The following is a 14,107-nucleotide window of genomic DNA, read 5'->3' as shown; positions in this document are numbered from 1 at the left end:
GAGTACCACCAGTGGTACGTGTAACAGGAGTCAGATTCGTCATTGAACAATTAGTAAATCCCACAAATTTTAGGACAAGTTTTGGACACACACTTAAGATGGGTGAGACCACCAAATAAGTTGAATAGTTGAAGTTCATTACAATCTCGGCTCCAACTGTAAATGTAGAGAGAAGAGCCCTGGATATTTTCTTTCATTTCTTTTATCTGGTAGAGACCATCAATTGAGAAGTTAAAGTCTGCAAAGATTCATTTGCAAAAAAGTTAATACTCAAGTTAATGAACTGTGCAATTTGCATGGCTGCCCAAACAAATGCTCATTGACAAACTAAAAATGTGAAAATAGACATGTGTGAGACAGTGAAAATACTTCTCAATCAGATCAAGAATTCGTGGAACTAGAAGCATGTTTGTAAACATGTAACAGACCAGGGCTGTTTATTTGATTCTCAGCAGGGGACGATAGCCCTCACAACTTTGGGAAATAAGCTGATTTTAACTCAATTTGTTTCTGAATTGCAGCCATGCAGCTCCCATACCACACTGTCACACTGAGACACATAATGCTTTAAATTGTGGCTCTATTAACGTTTATGAACAGCTGAAGAAAAGGTCCAGTCTGTTTCAGCTTCCTGAGAAAGATGAGGCATTGATGGGCCTTCTTTACCACGTGGGAGGTGTTCACAATCCAGGAAAGGTAAGAGGAAATTTGAATGCCCAGGAACTTTATGCTGTCTACACACTCCGCCACCTCCCCTTCCTGGACCTCCTGTAGTCCACTAAGATCTTCTTGGTGTTGCTGGTGTTCAGGATCAGGTAGTTCCTAGAGCATCACAGTGTCAGATTGTGGACCTCCTCTCTGTCTCATCATTGTTGGATATGAAACTCACCACAGTGGTGTCGTCCGCAAACTTCACAACCATTTTTGTGGGGTGGTTAGCAGAGCAGTCTTCTGGGCTGTAGACTGTTCACACTGGATTTCACAGGACTTTATTGACCATTAAGACCAGCAATGTGAATGTAGCCGATGTCCCAGTCCCGTTTTACACTTGTTTTAAAATCACCCATAGTGGTGCTTAGAGATAAGAGAGTATGATTTGAAGCTCCTGAAATAAATTTGAGAGGTTCTGTGTTTTTGTGTGGTTTAAGTGTGTTGTAACAAGGTGGTTTAGGTTTTTCCATTTTTCATTATCTCTTACATGTTTTTCAAGTAACAGGGCTACAAAGTGGAACAGTTGGTAGCACTGTTGCAGCAAGAAGGTACTTGGATCCAACCCCAGCCTGGGGCTTTTCTGTGTGGAGCTTGCATGTTCTCCCTGTGCATCCGTAGGTTCATTGGTCTATAAATTTCCCTTTTGTGTAAGTATGTGTACATGGTTGTTTGTCCTGTTAAGGGCAGGCACCCTGCCCAGGGTGAAGCCTGTCTCTTGCCCAATAAACACTGGATATAGGCACCAGCTCCCATCCCAAAATAAGAATAGTGTACCTGGATGAGAAATAGAAAAGAAATAATAAGTAGAAAAGAAAGAGAATAGAAATATTCCACCTGTTGCCATTCCTGGAGTGTAGCTGTGAGAGTTTCTCTACAATGATACCTACTTTTTTATGATGAGGATGCCTGAAACCACTGACAGATCAGTGATGGAACCGTGTTGATCATATACCAGTCAGTATCATCAACACGGTATCATTGACTGATATCAACACCAGACCCTGCCCAAGATCATATGAGGCCCTGAGCAAAATTTGATTTGGAGCATCACTCCCAGAAAAGCCCATCCCCACAGAGCCAACAATGTCTCCTTTAAACTTTTTTGAGGTTAGTTATTTGCCTGTTGTGCATTCAGAACTAGTTTTTTCGTGTTTTCCTACAACACATAAATTGGTTTTATCACAGAATATAATTTGCTAGAATCTCACAGCACTAGCTTCACAATAATGATTAAATAAATAACACTAAGTAAGATGTGGAGACAGGCTTATTTCTCTGATTTAATCACTCGGCCTGGCAGGAAAAGCTGGTCTATACTATTTCTGTGCTGTCTCAGGATGGAGGTGCCTTCAAGCGCACATGGGAAATTCTCTAATTCATCGATTAGTTTCAGCATGCATTTAATGTAACTCTAATACAGTTGCAAGTAAAATAAATTACGAAACTAGCAACATTGAATTATGATTGTTAACATAACAGTTTCACTGTGAACATTGTTCCCTGGAGGATTATAGCTAGTAGATGTCAGTTTTTTTTTACATCTTAAATAAGTTAAAATTTTAGAATTGTATAAATATAAGCATTTCTTTTGTTTAAACATTTAGACACCTACAAAGAAAATTTTAACATAGACTCATTCTTGATTTAAAAAGGCTGAGGTTCTTGGACTTGAAGTACTCGAGGAGAGAGGCAGAACTCATGAGGACCCCCTGCTGGCCCACAAACCAAAGCAGCAGCTTAGTTTGCTCCTTAGTCATGGATGACAGCAGACTAAGTAAAGAAGAAGCCATAAGAGTCACAATAAAACTCAAAAATGTACAACTGGCCAACAATTAAATCATTAGGACCAAAATTGATTGTGTGTCAGTCCCTAGTTTTTTTTTTGTCAAAACAGCCCTGACCCATTGAGGGATGGACAATCACTGGACTCCTGAAGGTGTGCTGCAGTATCTGGCAGATTTTAGAAGAAAATCCAAGTTCAGTAAGTCATGTGATGGGATCTTCACAAGTCAGAATTGTGCATTGGACCCCCCAACAGATGCTTGATCAGACTTAGATCCGGTTAGGTTAGAGGCCAAGTCAACACCTCAAACTTGTGCCCATCAAACAATCCCTGATATTTTTCATATTGTTTCAGAGTGCATTATCTTGCTGGCAGAGACCTGTGTTGCTTCACAGCCATGAGAAATATATGAACATTGGATGGATGACACACAATTATAACATCTACCCCAGCTGTGACCGACAGTAGCCTTCATCGACCCAATCTGAAGACGTCGTGGCAGCCAGCCGCACCAGAAAAACCAAAAGATGCTTTGGACAGGAGCATCTGGAGCCGGCTGTTTCTGCCAGCCATGCAGAATCTCCCCAAAGTGGTTACAGGCTACAGCAAAGCCATCTGCCACACACCGATGTAACTCAATGCCTACTGGACTACTTGCTGTCACCAAAATGGGGCACATTAAAGCATGAGCTTTGGCAGAGAAAAACGGAATGTTAGTTTGAATTAAACAATTTTTGTACTGTTTTATCTTATGATAGATTTTCTGTGTCCTAAAGCCAAGTACACAGTACTGTCTTTGGTTGAGCTTTGCTTGAAACTTTATTTCAATGAGAGTTTTAAATACTTTGGGACATTAACATTTGTCTTTTGTGGGCCACTTATTACACTGAAATATAACTAAAAGGTCCTTTAAGCAAGCTCTCTGATGTTTTGTTAGCCTCTAAAGCTAATAGCTCACTACCACTAAGCTTTGAGCATTTTTTTCATACTTTCAGCGATCATTAGATAATGCGGCACTAGCTTTCGTATAACATTAATGTTGATTTATGGTATTTTGTGGAACTTAAAATGAATTGCTCAGTTAGCTACCAGATGTGCTCCCAAAAACTTCCGCTCTTCCATCTCTAAGCAAGGTCCACTTTGGCATCTTTAGTTACCAGTTCAAATGTATTATTTCCAGAGAAATAAGTACATAATATTAAAATTTGAAAGTCCAGAAAATTACTTTTTTTTTATTTGGTAAATCATTATTTAAAATATCATTTTATCAAAAATAATGTTTATCCCCCTCTTTGATTTGCATTGTGAAATGGGTTTCAACACAAACCAATTTTTCTAAATCAGCTGAAGCTAAATTTGAAGGCAAAGCAAGGCAAGTTTATTTATAAAACACTTTTAAGTAACAAGATGATTCAAAGATTAACTTTGTTCTCAAATATAAAGAGAGCCAAATCAAAACATCCAGGTTGAAATGTAAAATATTTGAATTATTTTATGGTAATGGTTTTCAACTAGTTTTATTTGTCCTTTTGTTCTTTGTGTGTGTACATAGTTCATTAGTTTGCGTTAATCTTAATTTTGCTCACTAGTTTTACTCAAGTTTCACTAGCCAAGTAGTTGTTGATTGAAATATGTTAAACTGTTTTTATGAATAAATTATTATATAGATAGAGGAGAGGTTGTCACAAACTCATTCTAAATGTGTGCAGAGTATACTGTTTGAGAATACCAGAGCTTGAATCACTCTTTCATCTATTGTCCTAATACCATCGGTAAATTGGGGTGGTATTCACAGGGCAATACTTGACAGACCGGAGGATATTTGATTAAATACTACATAACCTAAATGCATTTAATTACACAACAGGGCAAACCCATCAGGTCATGTAGTTTCCAAGAAAGGGTGCGTATTGCTGCAACAATTCTTGGGTATGTATTATGTATCAAAGTAACATCCACAAGGATGGTATAACAAAAAGTTCTCCCAGCAGAACATTACTCAAAGCATCATACTACCTCTGCTGGTTTGCCTGCTTCGCACAGTACATTCTTGTGCCATGTGTTCCCAGGTAGACACGCCCAGCCATCCATGCCAAGTAAAATAAAACATTCATCACACAAGACAACCTTCTTCCAATTCTCCTTGGTCCACATTCTGATAGCCATTGGTTTTCTCTATGATGAACAGGGGTAAGCATTGGTAGTCTATGCAGCTTTATATAAGAACCAGGAATAACCTCTTCAACAGTTTTTGGATCTTACCATGCAGGTTAGCTCTTTGTCTCCATGTGCATCAATAAGTCTTGGTCGCTCATGATCCAGTCGCTATTTCCCCATTGTTCCCTCCTTGGACCACCTTTGATAGACACTGACATCTGCAGACCGGGACTAACGAACAAGAGTTATAGGTTTGTTGATGTTCTGAACCAGTCTGGCCTTCTCAGTTTGGCCCTTTTTGTCAAACCTGCTTGAATCCTTAAATTTGCCCTTTTTTTTTTTTGCTTTTAATACATCACCTTTGAGGACAATTTATTTATTTGCTGGCTAACATACCTCATCTACTAACAGGTGCCATAACCAAGACATAATCATCCTCAGATCATGGTGTGACTGGGTGAATGTGGCCCTTCAGTATAAGCTCTCTGAGTGACTAGGTATATAGGTTCACTCCAGTCACTATAATCAGTGTTATTCACTTCCCTTACTAGTGCGGTCATAATGTTATGCCTGATTTGTTTGCATTTATGTTGGATGTATTGCTAATGATTTTTCAGCAAATGTTTTTGCACCTCTTTAGATCTTTACCAAGATTTTAACAAAGATTTTTACTAACTTTTTTTTTCTGTAGGAGTAAGAGCCACACCAGTCAACCATCACATATTCCTCCTAGAAACAGAGATTAATTTGAAGGTAATCGTAAGTGTGAAAATTTCTGTTATCTTTCTGGTATTGCCTTGAATGCTAACGGCCCGTCAGGCTCTGAAGTCATCCCTGTAATAAATATTCATTTACCTTTCAGGGTCTTTGTTATTCTGACTACCTTCCATCAGCCTGATCTGCTGTGGCATGAGAAGCACAAATGATAGAAATAAATTAGGAAAAATAATCGGGGTAAATATATAAATATTAAAGACAATGAGTGAAGGGGGGGTATTTGGAACATCAAAGGCTCCTCTATCTTTGCAGCTTGTAAACAGTGCGTGCCTTCAGTGAGTGGAAGAGCCCTTTTCTTAATGATTCCATGGAAGATTGCCACATCGACAAGAATCCTGTAATAAATCAAATTAACAAACATTTCTGTAGGGTCTGTTCAAAGGGAAAGAGAGCCCTGCGTTGTTGTTTTTTTTCTTTTTTCTTCAGATAAGTGGTCCATACATCCCCTGCTCCTTTCTGATTAGTCTAATCCACTGAGAAGTGCATGCAGGGTTTTGATTGAGTCAGCCGCCGAGGACCCCGGGGGGAACCCTCCTGATAAGTGCCTTTACCTTTCACCTCCAGAACCCCACGCACGTCATTTTGCCATATCCCACTCCCTCTAATCTCATTTGGCCCAGGAAGACATGCTCAGGCACAAGAAGCTCCTGATTAACGTCCTATTTACCAAGGGATTCTATTGGCTCGGACTGCCCTCAACCTGGGCTGCTGGAGGCGCTGCATCAGCCAGGTAGTCGTGTGTGTGTGTGTGTGTGTGTGTGTGTGTGTGTGTCTGCACCCACCCTTAAAGATTCTTTATATTAAGAACTTAAAGCAAAGACAAGGCTGTAAGAAGACTTTTAGACATACCAGTGTTTAAAAAGTAGAGAAAAACTTGGTTGAAAATTACACCAAAAAGTTGACTTTACCTGCTGTCTAAACATGAAAACAGAATTCAGATGTAGAATGTTGAAAATATATTCACATAAAGACGTCCGCTGAAATCTGAATGTGTTTGAAAGGTGGTTGAAGTTGATCAAACAGGCCTATGCCTTTAAAAAAAAAAACAGTTTTCAATGTATTTTTCTGGCCTGAATGAAGAAAAGGACTAGCCCACCTTGGAAAAGAAGCCCGTGGGCAGTCGGTTGTTTGGAGCACAAACTCTGGACATTTCTAGCTATAAAAATAATTTAAGAGCTTTACCAAACCATCTCAGATGTAGCCTCTGTTATTTAAACATAATTTATGAGTCTGGCATGACTTAATCTTTACAAATCCTCAGTGACTGTGGGCCACTGATGGGTCCAACCCCAGCCCCAGTTCAGAATTTCCCTAAAATCCAATGCTCTGGCCAAACATGAGGCCCTCATTTGCACGTGCGATCACATTCATCTCTTAGATCAACCCTCTTCCCTCCGACAGGAGTTCCTATGTGGCATGACGTACGGCCATGGCATTTTTCCACCGGGGTATTTTGTGGAGATAATTTGAAGGGATTGTTTGAGCAAAGAAGGAAGACCTGATTAAAGAGGAGAGTCATGTGAGCTGAGGCAGCAAAGCAGTCTGATGATCGCCCAGCACACACTGTTAACGTGACGCGTAAAATTCAGAATGTGCCACACATGTAAATACAAATGTCAAGTCCATTTATGAAAAAGACAACTTTATTGCGCAATTATGGATATGTTAACCCTGAATGATTCGACTGGAGAAAGAAAACTGAATTCTTCCAGAAAGTATTTCCTTTTTGTTGGGGGGGGAAATAAAACTGTAGATATCTTTAATGAACACAATATTTTACACATCTATTCCTGCGTGTGTGACTGTGCATCTTAAAGAGAACACATTTGTACTATTTATAATGAAAAAAAAAGTCTAATCTATTCTAAATGTAAATCAATTGTTCAATATCTGGAGCCCTCCTCGAAGTTACTGCTGACTAAGAACAAAGCAATAATAATAATAATTAAAAACACCTCAAAAAGCATCCAGCAGCAAAAGTCAATAAATTAGTGTCATAATTATTACTATTGTTATTATTTACGAATGCTGATAAGTGTGTGGTCAGTAGCTCAAATTACAATACCATCGGTGAATCCACCAATTTTAATGAATAAACACCAAGGGAATCTGAGTAGCTTAACGATACATGAAGAAAGTTGAGAAAAAAAAAAGTCAAAAGTAGAAATGTGGTTTGAAATCTGGATCGGGGCCTGGGGGGTCATCGCTTTGAGGGACACAAAATAAATCCGAAGGGTTTGCAATGATAGGAACGAAGGAAATTCAAATTTAAAAAAAAAAAGGCTAAATGAAATGAATTTCGTCTTGCAGATCGTTTTTAAATCTTTGTGGTTCTCATTTAGTTACATAAAAAAAATCAGAACTCATATTTAACTGAAACTGTTTTTTTTTATATATATATAAATGTGTGACTTGCCAATTCCAATTTTTAACAACCTGACTTTCTTTTTTTTTTTTTGTCAGGAAGAAAATATCCTGTGACCTCTAAATAAATGTAAATAAATGTAAAATAAATGCAGTGTTGAAACCAGCAGTAAATTAATACGCCACTAAATTATCCCCTTATGCATCTAAACATATTTCCCAAGCAGCCCGTCAAATGTTGGTAGTTTTGATACATTGAATGAAAAGGGGATTTTTTTTTTCAGTAATTAACATACAGGCCAATCATTTACTAGAGTTTATCAAAGGAAATTAGCTAATTCCAACCTCTGGCTGATTGACTTTTTTGAGGAACCTTTACCTCATACTGTATATGGATAAAGTTGTACGGATATATTTTACCGAATTGCTACTTTTAGAATATCAGTCAGCAGTGTTGGTCCAACACTGGATTTATTCCACTGAGAACTTTTGGAAATGTATAGTTGAAGAAAAAAAAAATCTGGTGACTATGTTTCCTTGCAAGAATGCAACGGTGGGAGCCGGAAAGTGGAGCGCAGTGTGAGCTCTATCCCTGCACAGAGGGATCCTGCAGGTGCATGTCTCCAAACGAAGCGTCACATCCCACCGATGCTTCCCGCGTGCCTGGATCTGATGAGCATCTCCGTCGCCCCACATGCACGAGCAAGTGCACGCGTCCGACAAAACAAAATTAAAATGAGATGAAAACGAATGATTTGCTTTTCTTCTTTTTTTTTTTTTCTTTTTTATTTTTTTTTTTGCATCAGTCAGGGGGAAATAAAGACTTTGTCTAAATCACATTTTCGACCGATGTGGGGCTTTAAACAACCGCAGCATCATTCCTTCTGCTGTTCCCTCAATCTGTTTTATTTTATTTCTTTATCAGCATCATTTCCTTCAAATGAGAATTCAGGGACCCCCAAAAATTCAAGACACCCCCGCCCCGTGTCTTCAAACAACTGTACGGTTTTACTTTTCCTCCCGTCAAAATGGTATCCCAGATTCAATTTTAGATACAGCAGGATTTAGCCAACGATGATTTTTTTCTCTCTCTTTTTTTTCCTCCTCTTTTTTTTGGGGTGGGGGGGGGGTATCTGTTGGAGACAATTTTTAATATGCTGAAATGAGAACAATCCCCTCCCTACTCGTATATTTGGCCTAATCTGGCGCTGACAAACTGACAACATCCTTTTCCTAGTTTTGAGAACTTTTTGATTTAGGGAATAAGATCCCTCCTCATCACACTCTGTTCACCGCTGATGACGATTTCAGGAGTTAAATTATAGCACAATAATGGAAATTAATTAAACACGCCCTACAACCCACATCGCCATTTTATTCCATCTGATTTTTTTCCCCTCTCTCTGATGTTATTATTTTACGAGTTAAGTGTGTAAGAGGAAATGAAAACTAAAAAAAAAAAGGAAGAAGTCAAAGCGGGCTGCCGTGTTTCCCCTCCTCGTTGACTTTTATCGCTAAATGAAGCATATAAATGACCTGAAAGCGGCGGCTGTCGCGTTAAATGAAATAAAATAAAGAACAATTATCCTCTCCTTTTTCTCTCCTCTCTGATCTGACGCTGAAAAGGAGTCCTGGAGAGATAAGGCGGATTGAATTCTCTCTGTTGTGCGGCAATAAAAACGTCGAAGAGGGGGAGCAGGGGGAGATTTAAACGCGCGCACGCACACACGCACACACATACACACACACTCACTCACACACACATCATTTCCCCCCACCGCTATAATTTAAAAATCATAATTTCCCTCCCCATTATATTCCTCTCGGATGCCGTTTTTATCGCTATTTTTTTTTTTTTTTCAGGGAGTTGTAACCGCAGTCAATTTCCGTGACTAAGTTGGATAATTACAGGTGTGGCGAGTGAGTCTGAAAGCTGAAACAAAAGTGATTTGATATGAACGTTCTTACAGATGACCGACTGCGCAACTCCGGCTCTGAAAGTAATTATAATAGCTCCGGTTCGGGGCTGAATTAGGATGCTTCAGGGGGCTGATGTAAAACTTGGGTTCAATGAGGTATCATCCTAATTTACAGTTGCAGATAAGGGCTGAGCCTATCATAAGAATATATATATATATATATATATATATATATATATATATATATATATATATATAATCTTACCACCATACTCCCACCTCCTCCCTCCCCAGGACTGAATTGCACCCCGGGCAGAACGGCGCAGAAAGGGAGCCGCTCTGCCATATGTTCTTGGCAGATAAGTAAATAATTTGAATGCGCGATGTTTCTTTCTTTTAATTAATGCCACAGTGCGAACATGAGCCAACTATATGAGCCTCGGCGAAACTGGGCTGTCATCTTAAATGAACAAAAGAATACAAAAACAGACGCCTTGACAACAAAAAAAAAAGCGGGTTCGATTCCCACTCGTGTCCTGCGCGGTGTGTCCAAACTCACGCATAAAGAAATGGGTACGCTTCAGCGTGCAGCTAAGGGTTATTGAACTCTGGATGCAGGGCGCAGAAAGGTTTAAAAAGAAAGTTAACAAAAATGAGAGAGGGGGGGGGCAGAAAGCAAGAACTCCCATCGCATTCAGCTGGTGCCATTAGTTAAAAGCTATAATTAAGCGGCTCCTTGCAGTGATTAAGCAGTCAAACGGGTCGGACGGGGCGGAACCCCTCCAGGGGAAGCCTCTTGTTTTGAACTGTCAAAGATCAAAAAAACCGGTTCATCCCAGGCGGTGGCCCAGAGAACACCTTCGCCGTTTACACGCTGCAGAGCGCAACACGCCCGGACCCCGCTTCTGTAACAACACGAATCATTATTAATGGGGGGAAAAAAGAGGGAGAGGAACACGCAGGTATACATGTGGAGGTAATTAAGACTTGTTGAAAAAATGATCTGAGCTGAAGAGGCTTGACAGCGTTAAAGCAAGAGAGAAGAGCAAATGGGAAAAGATGGATTGAACTTAATGTTCTAGGTGCGCCTATCCATGCACTCTAAAAATTAATTTAGAAAGGTCCTTAAAAATATCCATTACATATATTTATCAGTTAAATATTGGTTGAATTCTAACAATATGAGCTAACTGTATTTTACTGACAATATGTTGGTTCAGTCAGTTAATGTTCTCACTGTCCAACGGAGGATTCTTATAGAACTTGAAACATGAATGGACACGTCAGTTTAATAGAAGGGAAGAACTGTCATAATGACTTGGTAGCCTCTTAACCTGATGCAGTCTTTGCCAATTAATAACTGGCACATCTTAGGAAACGGCTATAGTGGCGTGTTGTTAGAATACGTGTCAGAAGCTTGACTTTAATGATGTTCAGTATTCGCAAAACTTACTTTTGCCACTTCATTTGTTTGTTGTTTATTTTAACATGAAGGACAAACCAGATGATCATATATTAAATTAGTTAGAATAAATATAATTTAGCTCAGTGAGTGCAGGCCTGGTTGTTTTTAACTAATATATTTGTTTTCTTGCTGCAAAGCCTAAATATTTCCATCTTGTAACATGAACGGGACCCCCCCCCCCACCCCCCACCCCATGCCCAGTTGAAATTAATGCAAATTGGTAGAGCAAGTTGATTGGTTAAACTCAAACGGTTTGGTATTATCAGTGTTTTATCAGTGAATCGCTCTGTGATTATCTTTCAATTGTGCATTAAAATAAAAAAGGGTAACATTTTCTGTTATGATCCTACATTTTTTTCGTTATTCCGATCTGTTAAGTAGATTTTTTTTTTTTACTGCGTAACCAACCTTTATCGTTTCATTATTAGCTCAAAAACCTACAGATTCAGGGAATTGATCTGGTTGAAGACAGATTGTCTTTATTCAAAAAGTCTTTGCTCAGCACTTGAACAAAGAGCAGGAGGTATCAACCTTCCAGATACAGGATCCTTTCCATAACATGACAGCTTTTAAATTACCTTCTCAGATAGAAAATACACATAGAACTCCTTGGATTCAGTTAGAAGATATCCTTAAAATAAAAATTGAAAATAAACTTAAACATTGAAAAAGAAAACTGAAATGATGTGCGGGACTATTTTACCACGGAACCACATGGTAAATGTAAAAAACGAAACATTTTTGAATTTTTCCCCTTCTTTTTATCATTTAAATAGACCGTCTACTTTTATGCTTTTTTTTTTTTTTCATTTTGATAAATATAAACGATAAAACCCGTATAAAAGCAGCCTATGAGTTTGGATGTTGACCTTATATCCAGAACGACATTCTAAAATTGCAACAACAAAAAAAGTGAACTTATTAGGCATATACAGGTCTTGGAACTCTAATTGTGCCAGCCAATTTTTTTTTTTTTTTTTTCAAAATAAAAAGAGTAGCCTATATCAGAATCATCAACACAAATCAGCATATCATTGAAATGTACATAATAAATAAAGTTAAAGGCCTCCCTTTCTGGTTGCCATAAACGTTATAACATTTACATTTCTTACAGTTCTCTGCGCTCGTCCTTCGCATCCAACTCCAGCTCCTCTGCTCGGACAGGAACTGGTTTAGCGTTTTCTGCTAAAAGTTTTTTCGTCTTTTCTCTTCTCTGCCACAAGTCCCCTTCTGAGACCACCGTTCATGCCACCTTTCTAACGGGCCGCGCTGTCCGTAACATATTTACATGCATTTCTGTATTCAAATGACATTAAAAACAGGGTGCGAGTCTTGAGGGTTTACATGGCAGTTGCGTGTGCGGATGAGTAGGGGTCTATCCCAGTCTTGGTCATACCTGGAAACAGTATGTAAGCCACGGGGGGCTGTAAACTCGACGTCGACCAGGCCGTGCAGTTGCACGGGACGACGTAGCCCGGGTTCGTGGGCGACGGGTGGGTGTGGGTGTGCTGGCTGGGGCACCCGAGGGGACCGAACGCGCCGTTCTGGTATCCCAGCGAGGAGGCGTAGGGCAAAGTGCTGGTGCTCAACGTGTGGGGCATCTCCTGGGTCATCTTCTGGATGGCGCTGGAGCTGAACTGGCTTGGGTCGAGGAAGGAGTAGGGGGCGGAGGTGGGGGGCAGGAACGCCCGGGCTTTCTCCGAGGAGCCCAGGAGGGAGTCGGCGGCCGACACGGGCAGTCCCTTCAAGTGATCGGTGTCCCCGAGGTAAGGCAGTGGGAAGACGTAGCGGTCCTTCTTCAGCAGGTTTTTGGGCTTGCGCCTGGGTCGGTACTTGTAGTCGGGATGCTCCTTCATGTGTTGCGCCCGCAGCCTCTTGGCCTCGTCGATGTACGGTCTTTTCTCGGACTCAGACAGCAGCTTCCACTCGGCGCCCAGTCTTTTGCTGATTTCAGAGTTGTGCATTTTGGGGTTTTCCTGAGCCATTTTCCTCCGCTGGCCCCGGGACCAGACCATGAACGCGTTCATGGGTCTCTTGATGTGATCAGCGGGTTTCGACATCTTTAAACTTCACTTTTTTTTTGTTTATCCCCAGTGGTAATGACAAGGAAAAGTTCTTATCGGAAGGACTGATAGCTATTCACCTGCGTAAATGCCAAGTGCCGGTCATGCCAGGAGGTTCTGCGTCTGGGAGGGGAAAAAAAACGGGTCAAAAAGTAAAGAAAGGTCCAGCGCTCGTTCGGTTCTTCCCGATGTGAAACACTGAAGCGCGATCTCTGCAGTCCGTTTAAAACTCTGTCAGACCTGCGGCATGAAGGAAAAAGAAATCACGCATGCAAGATGCGCACACGTTAAAAAAATCCACAAAGGTGAAAGCAATGTTCCGCATTCGGTTTGCAGGAGTCATAAAAATGTCCAGTCTTATTATTATTATTATTATTAATAATAATAATAATAATATATACGTTTTTCTTCTATCGGACTTTCTTTCTCTCTCTCTTTCTCTCTCTCTCTCTCAATGTGAGGTTCGTCGTCAAGCACCTGGTTTGGAAATGAGCGGAAGAGCGTGAATACGAGCCAAAAGCGGTGAAGTTCAAAGGCTGGGCTGGTTTGGTTTCTGCACGCAATCTGACATAATCTGCAGGGCGTTCACTCACCAACCTGAGCGCCCAATCAGCACCGAGACTCTTAGAATACCTTCAGGAAAGAAAGGGAAAAAATATAGGCTATGTACATTACAACATAAACAAAGACCGGGTGGTAGTAGAACACAAAAAAAGGGGGGAAACAGGGGTGTTGTCAGTGTATGTGTGCAGAATGTGTGGAGGGTGTGTGTGTGTGTGTGTGTGTGTGTGTATGTGTGTGTATGTCTGCTTGTTTCTACCCAATTTCTCTTCAGTTTTTGGGAACACACCTGAGCTTTCAGCATCTT

General features: G+C 40.2%; 1 protein-coding gene across 1 annotated transcript; it reads right to left on the bottom strand.

The window, feature by feature from the left end:
* Positions 1-11,629: 11,629 nt before the first annotated feature.
* On the bottom strand, positions 11,630-13,790 carry sox14 (SRY-box transcription factor 14). The gene has a single exon (XM_012862874.3). It carries the CDS (start codon positions 13,234-13,236, stop codon positions 12,517-12,519), a length of 720 nt encoding a protein of 239 aa, XP_012718328.1. The 5' UTR covers positions 13,237-13,790; the 3' UTR covers positions 11,630-12,516.
* Between the last annotated feature and the right edge of the window lie 317 nt (positions 13,791-14,107).

This window comes from Fundulus heteroclitus, chromosome 9 (genome assembly GCF_011125445.2).
Source record: "Fundulus heteroclitus isolate FHET01 chromosome 9, MU-UCD_Fhet_4.1, whole genome shotgun sequence".
Lineage (NCBI taxonomy): Eukaryota > Metazoa > Chordata > Actinopteri > Cyprinodontiformes > Fundulidae > Fundulus > Fundulus heteroclitus.
Note: the sequence above shows the minus strand (reverse complement) of the source record. Positions and strands in the feature narration are given on the sequence as shown.

Bases quoted from the DNA above. Each gene is read 5' to 3' on its own strand.
- sox14 (XM_012862874.3), bottom strand. From the start codon at position 13,236: ATGTCGAAACCCGCTGATCACATCAAGAGACCCATGAACGCGTTCATG.